This window comes from Lucilia sericata, unplaced genomic scaffold (assembly GCF_015586225.1).
Source record: "Lucilia sericata isolate MDLA Ls3-8-SP2 unplaced genomic scaffold, ASM1558622v1 Contig000014F_arrow, whole genome shotgun sequence".
In the NCBI taxonomy this organism is placed as follows: domain Eukaryota; kingdom Metazoa; phylum Arthropoda; class Insecta; order Diptera; family Calliphoridae; genus Lucilia; species Lucilia sericata.
This window is the reverse complement of record NW_023994053.1, coordinates 100,563-117,047: the sequence shown is the minus strand read 5'-3', so window position 1 is coordinate 117,047 and position 16,485 is coordinate 100,563. Positions and strand designations below refer to the sequence as shown.

Here is a 16,485-nt window from a genome sequence, read left to right as displayed (position 1 = left end):
CTTTAAACGCACATTATCTAAGAACGAGTGCGAATATTTGTGTCGTTTTTATTAATTGTTTCATTTAAAACCAATGCCTTTTAATTGCTCTAGTTTTTGTAGGTCTTTGAAGATGCAAATAAAAATGTTTATTCTACTTATTTTCTTTTTATATTTATAATAACAATTTAAGCCTTTTTTTACACAAAACTCTTAGCATCAGCATAGCTACACTACTAGGTAGATGTTTGAAACAACCAACCAACAATCCTTTAGAGAATTGCTGTAACATTGAAATGGTAGTGCGGTGACAGGGCATTTACTCATACATACATATATTCCGTATTAAAATTATGTGAAAAAATAGTTTTTCACGTTACAGATTTTTCTACAGTTTACACAATATTTCGTTTTTTTCATATTCTTCAATTTAATATTAACAAAACAGTTGCAAAAGATTTTAATTATAACTACTTGCAAACACAGTTTGAATCTTTAAGGATTTATCACGCAAATGTCAAAAGAATGCAAGGAGCAAAAACTTGAAAAAAGGTTTGGCAAAAAATAATAAATGTATTTTTTTTTATTTGCTCTACTCCTTTAAAAGCAAGACGACGACACAGTGACACACATACATCAGGCTTCTTGTCATCATCGTTAACATATACATCCTCCTATATATGAATATAAAAAATAAAATGCAATTCATATAAAAACTATTTAAAATGTAAGTAGTAAAAATATAGGTTCTTTTGCCTTTATAATTATTATAAATTTTTGTTCGCATTTATTTTGTTTGTTTTTTTTTTCGTTCTTTTAAAGCATTTATTTCTTATAGTTCTGTAAAACTAATTTATAAAAATGCTCTTAGAAATTAGAAAGCATCAACATTGCACTGTTGTCATAAGCCGAGCTGCAGCATTATAAACAGCTATAGCTAGTTTTGACATTAGCAACATTAGCTAACTTTTTTGGGAGGGAGTTAAGCAAATCTCTATGTGTATGTGTGTGTACTGTTGCCGCGACAGCATCAACAAAGTTGACAACATGGCAAATATGTGTCATGAGGGGCTCCAAAAAATGACTTAATGTGGTTCATGACAGCTGAGCATGAATTCCGCTTTAATCTTGATAAATGATTTCTTATACATGCACGCTCTTACAAACACAGATATTATATTACATATTTAATACACCAACTCTTCTGTATTCTAGTCTACTCTTAGCACTTTTCTACGAAATTTTACCCCTTGGAGTATTGCAAGTTTGTTTGGTTTGTGTATGCGTGAGGCTGTGTGTATGAATCTGTGTTTTAAGCCAAGTTAAAAGCATAAACTTTGTTTCCTTTTTATAGTTTTTCATAGTTTTTACTTTTATGCGACGACGACAACAATCCAAAGTTTTTTTAGTTTTTGCAAATATTGTTGTTGGTTTGTTATATTCCCACATTTATGTTTCCCGCAAAATTACTACAGTAACAAACTAAAGCACAATGGGATTTGGAGTGTTCAAAATAAATAAGGAAAAGTTAAGAATCAGTTCTAGTTCAGTTCTAGTTCAGTTCTAATTCAGTTCTAATTCAGTTCTAGTTCAGTTCTAGTTCAGTTCTAGTTCAGTTCTAGTTCAGTTCTAGTTCAGTTCTAGTTCAGTTCTAGTTCAGTTCTAGTTCAGTTCTAGTTCAGTTCTAGTTCAGTTCTAATTCAGTTCTAATTCAGTTCTAGTTCAGTTCTAGTTCAGTTCTAGTTCAGTTCTAGTTCAGTTCTAGTTCAGTTCTAGTTCAGTTCTAGTTCAGTTCTAGTTTAGTTCTAATTCAGTTCTAGTTCAGTTCTAGTTCAGTTCTAGTTCAGTTCTAGTTCAGTTCTAGTTCAGTTCTAGTTCAGTTCTAGTTCAGTTCTAGTTCAGTTCTAGTTCAGTTCTAGTTCAGTTCTAGTTCAGTTCTAGTTCAGTTCTAGTTCAGTTCTAGTTCAGTTCTAGTTCAGTTCTAGTTCAGTTCTAGTTCAGTTCTAGTTCAGTTCTAGTTCAGTTCTAATTCAGTTCTAGTTCAGTTCTAGTTCAGTTCTAGTTCAGTTCTAGTTCAGTTCTAGTTCAGTTCTAGTTCAGTTCTAGTTCAGTTCTAGTTCAGTTCTAGTTCAGTTCTAGTTCAGTTCTAGTTCAGTTCTAGTTCAGTTCTAATTCAGTTCTAATTCAGTTCTAGTTCAGTTCTAGTTCAGTTTCAGTTCTAGTTCAGTTCTAGTTCAGTTCTAGTTCAGTTCTAGTTCAGTTCTAGTTCAGTTCTAGTTCAGTTCTAGTTCAGTTCTAGTTCAGCTTCTAGTTCAGTTCTAGTTCAGTTCTAGTTCAGTTCTAGTTCAGTCCAAGTCAGTTCTAGTTCAGTTCTAGTTCAGTTCTAGTTCAGTTTCAGTTCTAGTTCAGTTCTAGTTCAGTTCTAGTTCAGTTCTAGTTCGTTCTAGTTCAGTTCTAGTTCAGTTCTAGTTCAGTTCTAATTCAGTTCTAATTCAGTTCTAGTTCAGTTCTAGTTCAGTTTCAGTTCTAGTTCAGTTCTAGTTCAGTTCTAGTTCAGTTCTAGTCAGTTTCAGTTCTAGTTCAGTTCTATAGTTCAGTTCTAGTTTCAGTTCTAGTTCAGTTCTAGTCAGTTCTAGTTCAGTTCTAGTTCAGTCCTAGTTCAGTTCTAGTTCAGTTCTAGTTCAGTTCTAGTCAGTTTCGTTCTAGTTCAGTTCTAGTTCAGTTCTAGTTCAGTTCTAGTTCAGTTCTAGTTCAGTTCTAGTTCAGTTCTAGTTCAGTTCTAGTTCAGTTCTAGTTCAGTTCTAGTTCAGTTCTAGTTCAGTTCTAGTTCAGTTCTAGTTCAGTTCTAGTTCAGTTCTAGTTCAGTTCTAGTTCAGTTCTAGTTCAGTTCTAGTTCAGTTCTAGTTCAGTTCTAGTTCAGTTCTAGTTCAGTTCTAGTTCAGTTCTAGTTCAGTTCTAGTTCAGTTCTAGTTCAGTTCAGTTCAGTTCTAGTTCCAGTTCTAGTTCAGTTCTAGTTCAGTTCTAGTTCAGTTCAGTTCAGTTCCTAGTTCAGTTCTAGTTCAGTTCTAGTTCAGTTCTAGTTCAGTTCTAGTTCAGTTCTAGTTCAGTTCTAGTTCAGTTCTAGTTCAGTTCTAGTTCAGTTCTAGTTCAGTTCTAGTTCAGTTCTAGTTCAGTTCTAGTTCAGTTCTAGTTCAGTTCTAGTTCAGTTCTAGTTCAGTTCTAGTTCAGTTCTAGTTCAGTTCTAGTTCAGTTCAGTTCTAGTTCAGTTCTAGTTCAGTTCTAGTTCAGTTCTAGTTCAGTTCTAGTTCAGTTCTAGTTCAGTTCTAGTTCAGTTCTAGTTCAGTTCTAGTTCAGTTCTAGTTCAGTTCTAGTTCAGTTCTAGTTCAGTTCTAGTTCAGTTCTAGTTCAGTTCTAGTTCAGTTCTAGTTCAGTTCTAGTTCAGTTCTAGTTCAGTTCTAGTTCAGTTCTAGTTCAGTTCTAGTTCAGTTCTAGTTCAGTTCTAGTTCAGTTCTAGTTCAGTTCTAGTTCAGTTCTAGTTCAGTTCTAGTTCAGTTCTAGTTCAGTTCTAGTTCAGTTCTAGTTCAGTTCTAGTTCAGTTCTAGTTCAGTTCTAGTTCAGTTCTAGTTCAGTTCTAGTTCAGTTCTAGTTCAGTTCTAGTTCAGTTCTAGTTCAGTTCTAGTTCAGTTCTAGTTCAGTTCTAGTTCAGTTCTAGTTCAGTTCTAGTTCAGTTCTAGTTCAGTTCTAGTTCAGTTCTAGTTCAGTTCTAGTTCAGTTCTAGTTCAGTTCTAGTTCAGTTCTAGTTCAGTTCTAGTTCAGTTCTAGTTCAGTTCTAGTTCAGTTCTAGTTCAGTTCTAGTTCAGTTATAGTTAAGTTTAGTCAGTTCTAGTTCATTCTAGTTCCGTTCTAGTTCAGTTCTAGTTCAGTTCTAGTTCAGTTCTAGTTCAGTTCTAGTTCAGTTTCAGTTCAGTTCTAGTTCAGTTCTAGTCAGTTCTGTCCGTTCTAGTTCAGTTCTAGTTCAGTTCTAGTTCAGTTCATAAGTTCAGTTCTAGTTCAGTTCTAGTTCAGTTCTAGTCAGTTTAGTTCAGTTCTAGTTCAGTTCCTAGTTCCAGTTCTAGTTCCGTTCTAGTTCAGTTTCTAGTTCAGTTCTAGTTCAGTTCTAGTTCAGTTCTAGTTTCAGTTCTAGTTCAGTTCTAGTTCAGTTCTAGTTTCAGTTCTAGTTCAGTTTCTAGTTCAGTTCTAGTTCAGTTCTCGTTCGTTCTAGTTCAGTCTAGTTCAGTTCTAGTTCAGTTCTAGTTCTAGTTCAGTTCTAGTTCAGTTCTAGTTCAGTTCTAGTTCAGTTCTAGTTCAGTTCTAGTTCAGTTCTAGTTCAGTTCTAGTTCAGTTCTAGTTCAGTTCTAGTTCAGTTCTAGTTCAGTTCTAGTTCAGTTCTAGTTCAGTTCTAGTTCAGTTCTAGTTCAGTTCTAGTTCAGTTCTAGTTCAGTTCTTGTATATGTTTAATAATTTCCAAAATCCATAGTAGATTTTTCTTTATTTAGATATGGAGGGATAATTTTGTGTAGTAAAAAAATAAGTATGTATGTATATATGTATGTATGTATGCAAAGTATACTAAACCCATAGTGCTATTTCGGTTTTATAGCATTTCTCGCGTTTATGCTGCTTGTAGCTTTCAATGTATTGGTAGATACACACTTTATTGTGCTTGGGTGTGTAATATTGTTGACAATGTTTGTTTGTTTGTCAGTTGGTTGTAAGTACTAAGAGATTATCATTTCTGGAGCTTTCATCCTTTATTTTATTATGATTTCATTTCAAATTCTGTAACTATATTTCCTGTGTTACATTCAAATTCATTAAAGCACATATACACACACTCACATCCAGACACATTTCCCCTTCCTAAGATGAAGCTTTTATTTTGTCAAATAAAAATATTTCAGAGTATGATCTACAAGATAGAAAGAAGAGAAGAATGAACGAGTGAAAAAAAGAAAGACACAAATATTATTTATGAGATTAGTCTGTGTTTTGTTAACATTTGTGTGCTTCTCCTGCTGCTGCTCTTTCATTTTCCTTGGTGATGCCATTTCTTATTAAAGACATATGGAAGTTTCCTCCAAAGGTCCATAATGTTAAATTTATTTCTATTTAGTTTGTGCTGCTGCTAAAATATTAGTGGTTATACCAAAATTAAAACCACTGTCATGGTTGAGGTCGCTGGTGTTTGCGGTTTTAATGTGACATAATAAGTCGCTGAAAAAATGAGAAATTTTTTGTTCGAAAATCTCCCCCAAATTTTTTGTTTATGATGAATCATTAAAACTCTGATTGAGGTGTAAAAAAGGTTGCTACTGTTAATCCTACTGGATTTACAAAGGTTTATTAGTGGTTTAGTAGTTGGTAATGAAAAGCAGCTGCAAATTGAATATGTTCTGAACATGACAGGGATTTAAAATTTATTATTTCAAACACAGGTTCATTACACACATACACACGTGTTTACCTTTAGGTAGGTATTTAATAATTAACGTTTATTACTATTTGTTGTTTTCCACTTAAATTTGCACCCTTTGCTAATGACATTCAAATTTACTCTAGAACACTTAACGATTTTATGAGAATTTTCTACTAGTACACACAAATCTAATGGAAAAACATTTTATTAATTTCAAATGCATTTCATATGCAACCTTGCACATACAAACCTTACAAGCGAGAATTGAACATAACTATTACATTAACTACGAACTGTGATTTAATGCATCATGCATGAATTACTTATTTATTGTTGTTGTTGTAGTAGGGATAGATAGATGTATGTATGTATGATGATGACGTTCGAGTATCTAAATGTAAAATGTTTTAATGAGCTTATAAGATACAAACAAACACACACGCAGTACACCTGATTATAAGCATATGTATATGCACCATTAAATTTAAACATGCAAACACTTTTAATTCGTAACAATTTCTCCCTGTGTTAGTTGTTGTTAGTACTGTGTTTGCACACTGGGTACACGGTGAGGGCGAGTAATGTCAACAAAAAATTAATTTTTCAATTAGTTTCTAATTGTTTTCGAGTGGTTGTACATGTTATAAACACACACAAAGAAAGGGTAGAAAATAACAAATAATAACATTTTAACAGAAATGTTAACCATATGCGTGGGTAGGTTTAAGAAGTTTTTACAAATGTTGAGGTTAATGAAATAAGAAAAGCTTCATTAAAATTTACTTGTTTGATTTTCTGTACATGTATGTATAGTGATGGCTCTCAGATAAATAAAAAGTATATACGTAATAACGATATAAATAAGAAAGTTATCCATAATGTAAAGTTTATTGGGACATTGTTCGCTGACACTTATTTTTTAATAATTAATCTATTCTATCAGTCCCGTCACCTGATTCCATTCCGAACAAAAGTGGAATTACTGTTAGTAAATATTTTGATTAAAACGTTTAAACCAATAACTCCATACTTAATTCAATTCCACTTATAAAAAATAGTAACAAGCCTTATAGTCCTTATTTTCTTTTTTTTAATGTCAATTTACCCTCCTTGTTAAAAAATGATTACAGTTATACATGTTCTCCCACATCGAGCACCCAGAAATAATTTTAAGTTGTACAAGTGTAAATTGATTGTGTGTGTATGAAAACCACATACTCACGCACATAAAATGAAAACAATCAGCTTGATGTATTGTTTACTTGCAACTTGTTTCTATAGACTTAATTGCATAATTGCATTAAATTGTGTTGTTGCTTTTATAACACTTTCTCTTCCCTTTCTCCAATCTCTGGCTAAAAACTTACTAATAATTGCACACAATTAATGTGTATTAGTTTGAACAAACACATTTACTTAAAGAAATAACCTGCAGTGTTAAAGGTACCAATTAGCAACTTTGCGCTCTGGAGGAAGAACCAGCGATTATAGTAGCCAAAACTTTTGTACTTTTTATCATATCCTTTGCCATATCTAACAAAATCAAATTAATGAAACAACCAATTCTTCATTCTACTAAATATAGTTATGTAACAGTTACATGTCCTGCAGGGTTGTGTTTAATAACGAAGGAAATAAAGATGAAATAAACCCATTGTTTAGTCTATAAACTAGACTAGGCAATATACTAGACTATTGACTATAGACTAGACTATAGACTAGACTATAGACTAGACTATAGATTAGACTATAGACTAGACTATAGGCTAGACTATAGACTAGACTATAGACTAGACCATAGACTAGACTATAGACTAGACCATAGACAAGACTATAGACTAGACCATAGACAAGACTATAGACTAGACTATAGACAAGACTATAGACTAGACTATAGACTAGACTATAGACTAGACTATAGACTAGACTATAGACTAGACTATAGACTAGACTATAGACTAGACTATAGACTAGACTATAGACTAGACTATAGACTAGACCATAGAGTAGTCTGTATACTATAGACTAGCAATATACTAGACTATACACTACTATGTGGACTACTTATCAAAAGTTTATTTTAGTTAGTTATTCATATTTCAAAACAAGTTAGAGTGCTATATTCGGCTGAGCCGAATCTTAAATACCCTCCACCAGCTACTTTTATATTAATACTTTTCTAATTGATCAAATATTTGTAGAAATAAGTTTTCTCATGTCTTAAATAGAAAAAATCCCAAGATTTAAACAGTTTAAATTTATTACAATTCCAAGATTTATTGAACATTACAAACTCCATTTTCTTTATATTTTTATAGCACTTAGCGATATTTGGTAATTGGTATAATTTTGTTCTACACAAATTGATAATGCAACTAGTTAAATACAGTTAAAGCGCTTTTAGGGGCAGGATCTAGTATGGGAGATATGACCAATTATAGACCGATCGTAAAAAAATTTTAAGCTAAATTTCTGTACATAAAAGCTATATTTTAGTCAAATATTGTATCTATATTGTAATTTAGTAATAAGTAATGTGCGTTTAAGTGATTTTCGGGAGGGGACCTTGTATGGGAGCTATGTCCAATTATGGACCGATCCAGAAAATTTTTTTTCTGAATGAATGGCATATGAATTCAACTTGTAAAATTTTGTGAAGATATCGACATTGTGACGGAAGTTATTAACAAAAAACAAATTTGTGGTGTGGACCGATTCAAACAATTTTCAGCAGGAATCAATCTCTTGTGTAGATTTTCATGGAGTTATCTTGCATAGTTTTTGAGAAAATTACATCAGAATGTGTAAAAAATTCTTATTATTTTAGAGGTTGTTTTAAATTTTGATTCATAACTTTTCCCGGTGTGAACCGATATTGCTCATTTTCAATACCAAACAACTTAGGAAAACTAAGAACATTTTGGGTGAATTTGGTTAAATTCTATTGCTTCGTTTTATCGGACATAGCTAAATCGACTCAGAATTTGATAAGGAACCAGAAGTTGGGTCTCAGATGAATATTTCTTGGTGTTACACACGGAATGACAAAGTTACATATACCATCTATCACCACTGATGGTGGTGGAGGGTATAATAAATGTCAATTATCTGGCAAATGATCCCCTGGGTACGATATATGCATCAAATGATTAAATTTGGTACATGATCGATAAGCCCAACATTATTGGATTTTAAATTAATCTGTATTAGCAGATTTGTTCCTACGACTACAGTCACCCTTATTTTTCTTTTACAGTCTCAATCCGATAACTACGTAACTTTATAACTTTTTCAAGTCAATGAACTTATGAGTCTATAACTTTTCAAACCAATTTTTAAGTTTATATATTTTCTAGTAATTAGAAAGCAATTAGCAAGAATTGCATTACATTCCAACTAAAATGAAGTATGAAGTTTCTAACAATTTCCCCCATTGGTGAGATTATTGGGTTAAGGAAAAAAGATTTTACTAAACTATTCAGAATAATGCGTAAATGTACAACACTGAATTTTTACAAATTTTTTACAGAAAGTTTTATGAAATCAAATTTTTCTTTATTCCAAGGAAATTGCAATTTCAACCACCCAATAGTATAACTAAAAGTAGTCGAGTGTGTTTCTAATGTGGTAACTTTGACAAAAACAGTAATAAAATAAATAAAACAAAACGAACAAAAAACAGTACCAAGTCATTAGTTAATTGTTATTCTTTTCAAACTCTACAGGAGAGAGTTTCATAATTTTTCTTCATTTTGCGGTGCTCGAGTTACAAGTATTTTTCAGAAATATAACTTTTACCATCCAAGAGTAAGTGAAGAAGCAATAACACACATAACAAGGATGGAAGTAAACAATTTTAGACTTTGTGAGTAATTAAGCTCATAAACACTGAGAATTTAGTACTCATACTCCTTTTAAAAACACAAACATACATTTACACAAACACACTCAAACTAAAGTAAACATGCTAATTGTTTTATAAGGAAAAAAAATATGTAGACGTGTGTACAAGAAGGAAAGTAATGTGTCCTTGCATGTGTTGTAAAGTGTGTGACAAACTATAAAATTAAATTAAGAGAAAAAATAAAATAAAACTATGACACCTGTACTGAAGTAAATACTTATTTAAAAGCCTTTTAAGCATTTACTTTTATAATTGTTAAATTACATTTATTTTTTATATATGAATATTTAACTGCTAAGTTTATGTTTCATTTTACAGCAATCAGCATTATGAAACCGGGGAATAAATATGTTGCCTACTTAAAGGATTATTGTTCTAATTGTACTTTGGCCGGTTTCAGTTATATTGCCAACACAAAGTAAGTACTTTTTCATGTGTTTATAAAATAGTGGTTGGCTAGTGGGAGGTCGAATAGATTTTTTCAATAATAGGGCTGGTAATACTATATTATGTTCCCTAAAATATTATAGTTTTAGCGTTGGCCGTTCATGAACTGGACTATTTCCCAAAAAATGTCCCAAAGAGGACTTGATTTTCCTTCGCATAAACTTTCTAAAAACTTGTTTATGACTTTCTTTGTAATCACTGATTTTGAACAAGTATAATATCTGTATTTAATTTGTATAATTATCTTTATAGCCTTCATGTTATCGAACGTATATTTTGGTTCATATGTGTAGTCATATCAGCTTTTGGTTCTTATGTCTTGATCAGCCAATATCAACGAGATTTTAACAGTCGTGCTGTTAGCATTGTTTATGAAAGTCTACCATCCACTCATAGGATTGCTTTTCCCACTGTAGCGGCCTGTGATATGTACAATAAATATGAGGCTTTGCCGAACTTGATTGATTTTGTAGAGGAGTAAGTTTAATATTTTAATTTTATTTATTAGCTTTTTGCTGTCAAACTCTTGTCATTGCCGAAAATGTGTCAACAAAAATTAAAACTTAAATTAAACATACAAAATATGTTTAGTACACAATATTTTGTGGGCAAAAAAAAAACTTTTTTCTAAAAAAGCTTTTTTAGTCGAAAAATATATTTTTAATGATGAAGCTTTTTAAACTTAAAGGGCTTCTTCTTTAACCAAAGATATAAAAAAACATTTACTCAATGCTACTAAATATTTAAGAAAAACTTTTTTTATCTATAAAAATAAATTTTAGTAAAAAAAAGAGTTTTTAACAAAAGAAACTTTTTTGCTAAATAAAGCTCTTCGGAAAATGAAATAGTGTCACACCTCTTTTAAACTTTTTCGATTTAAAATGCATTTTATTCTACATATATATTACACTAGACTAGATGGTCCTAATGCCAAAGACTATAGTTATGAAATTGAGAACTTTATAAGTTTTTTGATTTATCCGTATATTTATCGAGAGGGTAACATCAAGTCCTGGTGTAAAGTCAAGTGTTGTACAGAGTGTCCCAAGGACAATTTACGTGATTTATATCACCGGGTAAAGTTTTCTAAATTCTTTTAAATATGTATCAATCTTTAATTGAACTATTAATTTTTCTTTTTTCAACAGTTTAAAACCAATTGCAGTGATTTCTTTGAATATTGTGAATTTTCTCTGAAACCCTTTGATTGTTGCAAATATTTTCTGCCTTTAGTGACACCACATGGTAATTGTTTTATGTTGAATTCTTTATTGAACAATAAAAGGTAAGTTGAATTGAATTTTAATAAAAATATTTAAAAATAAATTAAACCTTTTAGAGACAGTCCTACTTGGTTTAATAATGAACTAGATCCCATGACAGATACAGCAAAATTGAAAATTGTTACCAAAATGCCCACACAGGTTCAAAATATGCTTTAAAAAAATCTATCTATCTTTAATTTTTAACACTATTTTCTCTTCCTTGCAGGTTTCCATAATGAACGAGGAAGATGTACCTCATGATGCCCTGCCCGGTTATAAAATCGAGGCTAATAAACCCGGCCAGGACAAGACCTTTCAAATTTTTATGCAAACCATGATAAATGATCCCGATGTAAGAGACATTGCGCCAGCCTTTCGTCAATGTCGTTTTCCCGATGAACTATTGCCGGATACTTCCTATAAGGCCTATAGTTTTAGTACTTGTTTTGTGGATTGTTTGAGAGTACATCAAATGAATGAATGCAATTGTTCGGTATTCTCCGTTATGCCAGAGGAGAATGCTAATTATAAAGATTGTGATTTGGAGGGTTTTCTATGCTTGGAAAAACTGATTTTAGTAAGACCGGATGGTAGAAATTTACTACCCTGGGCTAAAAGCAAATACACCTGCGAGTGCTTGCCCTCCTGCACAGAAAGTGATTTTAAAGTTGTATTTGATTACCAACAAAAGTAAGTAAATCTACTTAATTTTTATTTCACCTTTGGGTCTTAATTATAAAACATTGTTTGAATTTCGAAATTAACATAAAATTTGAACATTATCTGCTCTTATGCAATTTCATTTTATTTATATGTTTAATCTCTAGCTTTTATACATTTTTCTTGTTTTTATGTTTAGAATTAATGCATCTAATCCTTATCTAACCATCTCTGTAACGATGCCAGAATTTGCCACCGAACGTTATCGTCGTCAGGCTTTGCGCACACGTTTGGATGTGGTAGTGACCATTGGTGGCATATTGGGTTTATTTTTGGGTGCCAGTATTTTAAGTGGCATTGAATTTTTATATTATTTTACCTTAAGATTATGGAATAATTATAAAATGGAAAGACGCCAAAAACGACAGCAGCAACAACAATTTAAAACAACAAGGCAGCAGCAAGCTTATTAAATGAAAGCAACAAATGAGAAAACACTAGGGAACTGAGAAAAAGCATTACAAGGGAGTTAGTTGCTTATTTTATTTATTAAAATGTTAAAATGCTATAAAGGAGCTAAACAGAAAAGCTTTTAGTGGAGCAATATTTAAAGCTATTTTTCTCCCCATTTTAATCTTTATTGACACTTAAAACAACAAACCCTTCTTCATTCACCATCTTTTCCTGCTGCTCAACAGCAAGTCACACCTGTCGTTTACTTTTACGACATACTGTTGAAATTATCAAATATTTATACGAAGAAACATTTAATAAAATTTTAAAATTAAAGTACTGCACCATAAAAAAATCTGTGTCAATTGTTGTCAAAAGAAAGACGAAAGATTTATAAGACACTGGTTGTTTAAAGTTTTGAGTTTAATGTTTTGAACAATAGAATTTAGCTCAGAATTTTAAATTAAATTAGAAGTAAAGATTGCCAACAGAATAAAGTATCAGCCTACGACAGCTGGTTATGTTTTAACTGCGTTTAGATTTTTCGATAATAATATGTTTCAAGGATAGTTGGTGCTGTGCGAGTCTATCAATCTGCTTGTCGAGGGATCAATTCCCTCCAGTCTTTGGTTTCCGGTATATTTGCTTGATACTTTTGTAATTTTTATTCAAATTCCATTTTATCACAGTTATTTTCAGAAACTACAGCATGTTTACAGCTTTCAGCGATTGTTACAATTCTATGAAAGAGTTCAAACAATCAACTAACTAAAATCAAAGTTTAATGACAAATTAAATATAAACTTTGAATTTCTAAAATTATCAGCCACCAACATTCACTTACATGAGACTAGTACGTGTTAACGTCACCTTTGTGCTTTCTATCTGTACCATAAATTCTCTTGACCATTAGTCTTCTACGGCCATTATTTTTCCAACCCATTGCTAATTTGTTTAAATATTTAATGAGCACTATGTCTTGGCAATACATAGATGTTTTGGTTTTGTTTTTATTTTGTGGGCTGTTCATGAGAGCACAGGTCACTTGATGTTTTTTGTGTCTTTGCCTCCTGTTGGCAACGCCAATTCATTGTTTCTTTGAAATTCTAAAATTTGTTCTTTTAACATTTTTATTTTTATCTTTTGATGTCCTGGTTGTTGTTTTTATCCTGTTGCCACATCAACAATTGAGAACTGTGATTGAAAAGGGGTAATGAGTGGAGATGACGATGCCGGCTGCTGGTTACTGGTTACTGGCAGGAAGGCAAACTAAAAAATGTGCAGTAAGTGAGATTTTTAATTCAATACTGCTGCCTTGAATTCAACTCATCCAACTGTAATTCAACAGAGTGTCTAAAGTCTTACCAGCCATTAATTATTTATGTTAATTTCTTTTGATGCTCATAAAAGTGGATTTTGTTATGCGAAGGCATACTGTGTGTTTTATCCAGATATGGTAGGAAAATATTATGGGTAATCGAGTTAATGTTATATGTAGCGAACAATTCAAAGTAATCGGTAATTGAAAACATATAAAAACATATGCTTTCTAAAGAACTGCATTTAAAGTAACATTAACCTCAAAAACACTATGAAATATACCAAGGAATTAATTTTTTCTAACCAGAATTTTATATCTACACTTTTTTGTAGACCTAGAGTTAAAACCACGAATGAATTTTATCATCTCTAAACCTTCAACCATTTATTTTCAATGGCCGTTAGAGAATTTCTTTTTTCGTTATTGTCTTTCCTTCTGCTGTATGAAATATTTATCTTTCTTTTTTTGGTTTGTAATAATTTTATCTTCGTAATTTTGCTCCTTTTGCAATGAAATGAAACAATTATAAGAGGAGTGCAAACAAAACGTGACCGCATGGGTAAATGTTGGCTGATTATACTAGAGACCTATAAGTACGAATCCTGTTTTTTCATTATTTTATATTTAATATTAATTTAAAAAAAAATAAAACAGACAACAACATTACCAAATTAAAAGAAATAAAATGTAAAAGAGTTTTTCTTTTTGTTTTCTTAAAAACTCCAATCCACATACAAAGTAATAATGTGCTCATGTTTATGGTGTTGATTTAATGAAATCACTGAACAAATCGGAGAATTCTTTATAAAATGTTTTACACATGAACAACTGGAATTTTAAAAACAAAAAGCGTTGAAATGAATTTTTAAGAAAAGAAAAACATTTCATAAGAATATAATGTAATGAAAATTAAACATGATTATAGAAGCTGAATTCTTAAATTGCAATTTGCTTAAGTGTCTGTGTAAAATGTTCACATAATAATTAAAATTAATCTTTAAAGTAGACTTAATGTTTGTATTTATTTTATATATTAAATAAAATTTTATTAAAAGATAAATTAGAAAAAATGGTCGACATGGAAAACCCTATAATGTTAGATTTCATATAATTAACAAAGATCAGCATGCATTAGAAGAACAGGTGCTCTAAAACTAACACTTTAGAAGCACGGAATACTATATGGCACCTTATTTTAATCGATCTTCATTCTCGAAATCAAGTACATATGGACAAGCTAGGGTTTTAAGTCTACTATGCTCGGAACATGAACGATTATAGTGGAATGTAATGAAAAGTATGATAACGGAAAGTTCTAGCCAGAAAATTGAATACAAACGACATAAGCACAAAATTTGGATTACGGATGAGAATTGGCAGCTGATCAACGAGAGAGGTAGACTAAACGCACTTACGGATTTTCTATTCGTCTATGGACCACATGGTTAAACATAGTGCCTGACGGGATAAAAGATTATGGATGGAAAACATGGCCTCAAATGCTGAAGCTGTGGCAAATACGAATAGCTTATCCACTGAAGTATCCCATGGGCTGAAGAATGGTAAAGCACCAGGCGTAGACTACATCAAACCGACATTGCTTAAAGCCGATTCCCGTCTTAGTAATAAGACCCATTAATAAAAACTTCTGGACCTCAAATACACTTCCGCCTGATCTTAATATTTGGATAATAATAAAGGTACCAAAAAAGGGTGGCCTGACAGAATTTCGAAATTGGAGGGGTATAACCTTTCTACAAATGATTAACAAGGTACTGGCAAATATCATTCATGACAGATTATCCAACTCGTTGTCTTTCCAAATTCGATTTGAACAGGCTGATTTTACAATAACCTTCGAATTATTGTCGAACAATCGGTGGAATAGCGATCCCTTCTATATTGCATATTTATAGACGTTGCCAAGACATTCGATTCCATCCACCAACAGCATAGTTGGCAATCGCTTCCGTGCCAAGGAGTTCCACTTGAATTTATTGATCTGATCCGTGTTTTATATCGTGATTCTACATGTATGGTGATACATAAGAGCAATCTAAGAAGATCCTTTAGAGTTAACTCTGGTGTTCGACAAGGGTGCGTTCTATGTCCATTATTACTCAATATAGTACTTCACGTTATAATGCAAAGGGCAACTTAGAAAGAGCATCACTTGGGGCCTAACTGCGCGTCTCGAAAATCTAGACTATGCCGATGACATATCTCTTCACACAAACAACGATATGTCAGCCAAACTAGAACAAATACACACTATTGCAGAGAATGCTGATTAACATGTGAATATAGCGAAAACCAACGTTCTGCGTCTGAATACCACCAACTTTCGGAAATTTCAAATTAACAACGTTAATCTTGAAGATGACCAATCTTTTATACATCTGCGTAGTGTTAAAAAAGGCAATCCAAGCATTTGGAGCATTACAAAGATTTTGGAAATCACCCCAAATAATCTAAGAACTAAACTCAGCCTCTTTTCATTCAACGTTCGTTCTGATCTGCAGTTTGGATGCGAATCTTGGAACATCACATCAAGCGACCTGGAATCCATACAGGTATTCTTTAATCGCTCGTTGCGCAAACTGCTTGTGATATTTTGGCCCCATATTATCTCAAACCGAGATCTGTGGCAAAGAACTGGTGAAACACCAATAAGTATGCAAATTCTTAATCGTAAATGGTATTGGATTGGCCATGTTCTCAGACGAAACGACGACAACGTAGCCAAGATGGCAATAGCATGGAACCCTCATGAGGCCTCAGGGAAACACCTGGCGAAGACAAATCGAAACGGAGGCGAATTCGACTGGAAAGCCCTGGGCAGAAGTGAAGCTGATAGCACAGAATAGAAAAGAATGGAACAGAATGGAAAAATTTTGTTATCAGAGTTCCTTTCAGTAATGAATGGAATACTGATGGTTTTAAAGTGAAGTATGCTATTCATAACCGATTTTTAAGCAGCCATTAGCAAGAAAATCTTCAA

The 16,485-nt window shown here is 32.2% G+C and overlaps 1 protein-coding gene across 1 annotated transcript; it reads left to right on the top strand.

Moving 5' to 3' along the window:
* The first annotated feature begins 9,667 nt into the window (after positions 1-9,667).
* Positions 9,668-12,229, top strand: LOC119605016 (pickpocket protein 19). The gene is made up of 7 exons (XM_037957950.1): positions 9,668-9,756; positions 10,038-10,262; positions 10,699-10,861; positions 10,934-11,070; positions 11,125-11,209; positions 11,277-11,740; positions 11,910-12,229. Exons 1-7 carry the CDS (start codon positions 9,668-9,670, stop codon positions 12,181-12,183), a joined length of 1,437 nt encoding a protein of 478 aa, XP_037813878.1. The 3' UTR covers positions 12,184-12,229.
* Positions 12,230-16,485: the final 4,256 nt, after the last annotated feature.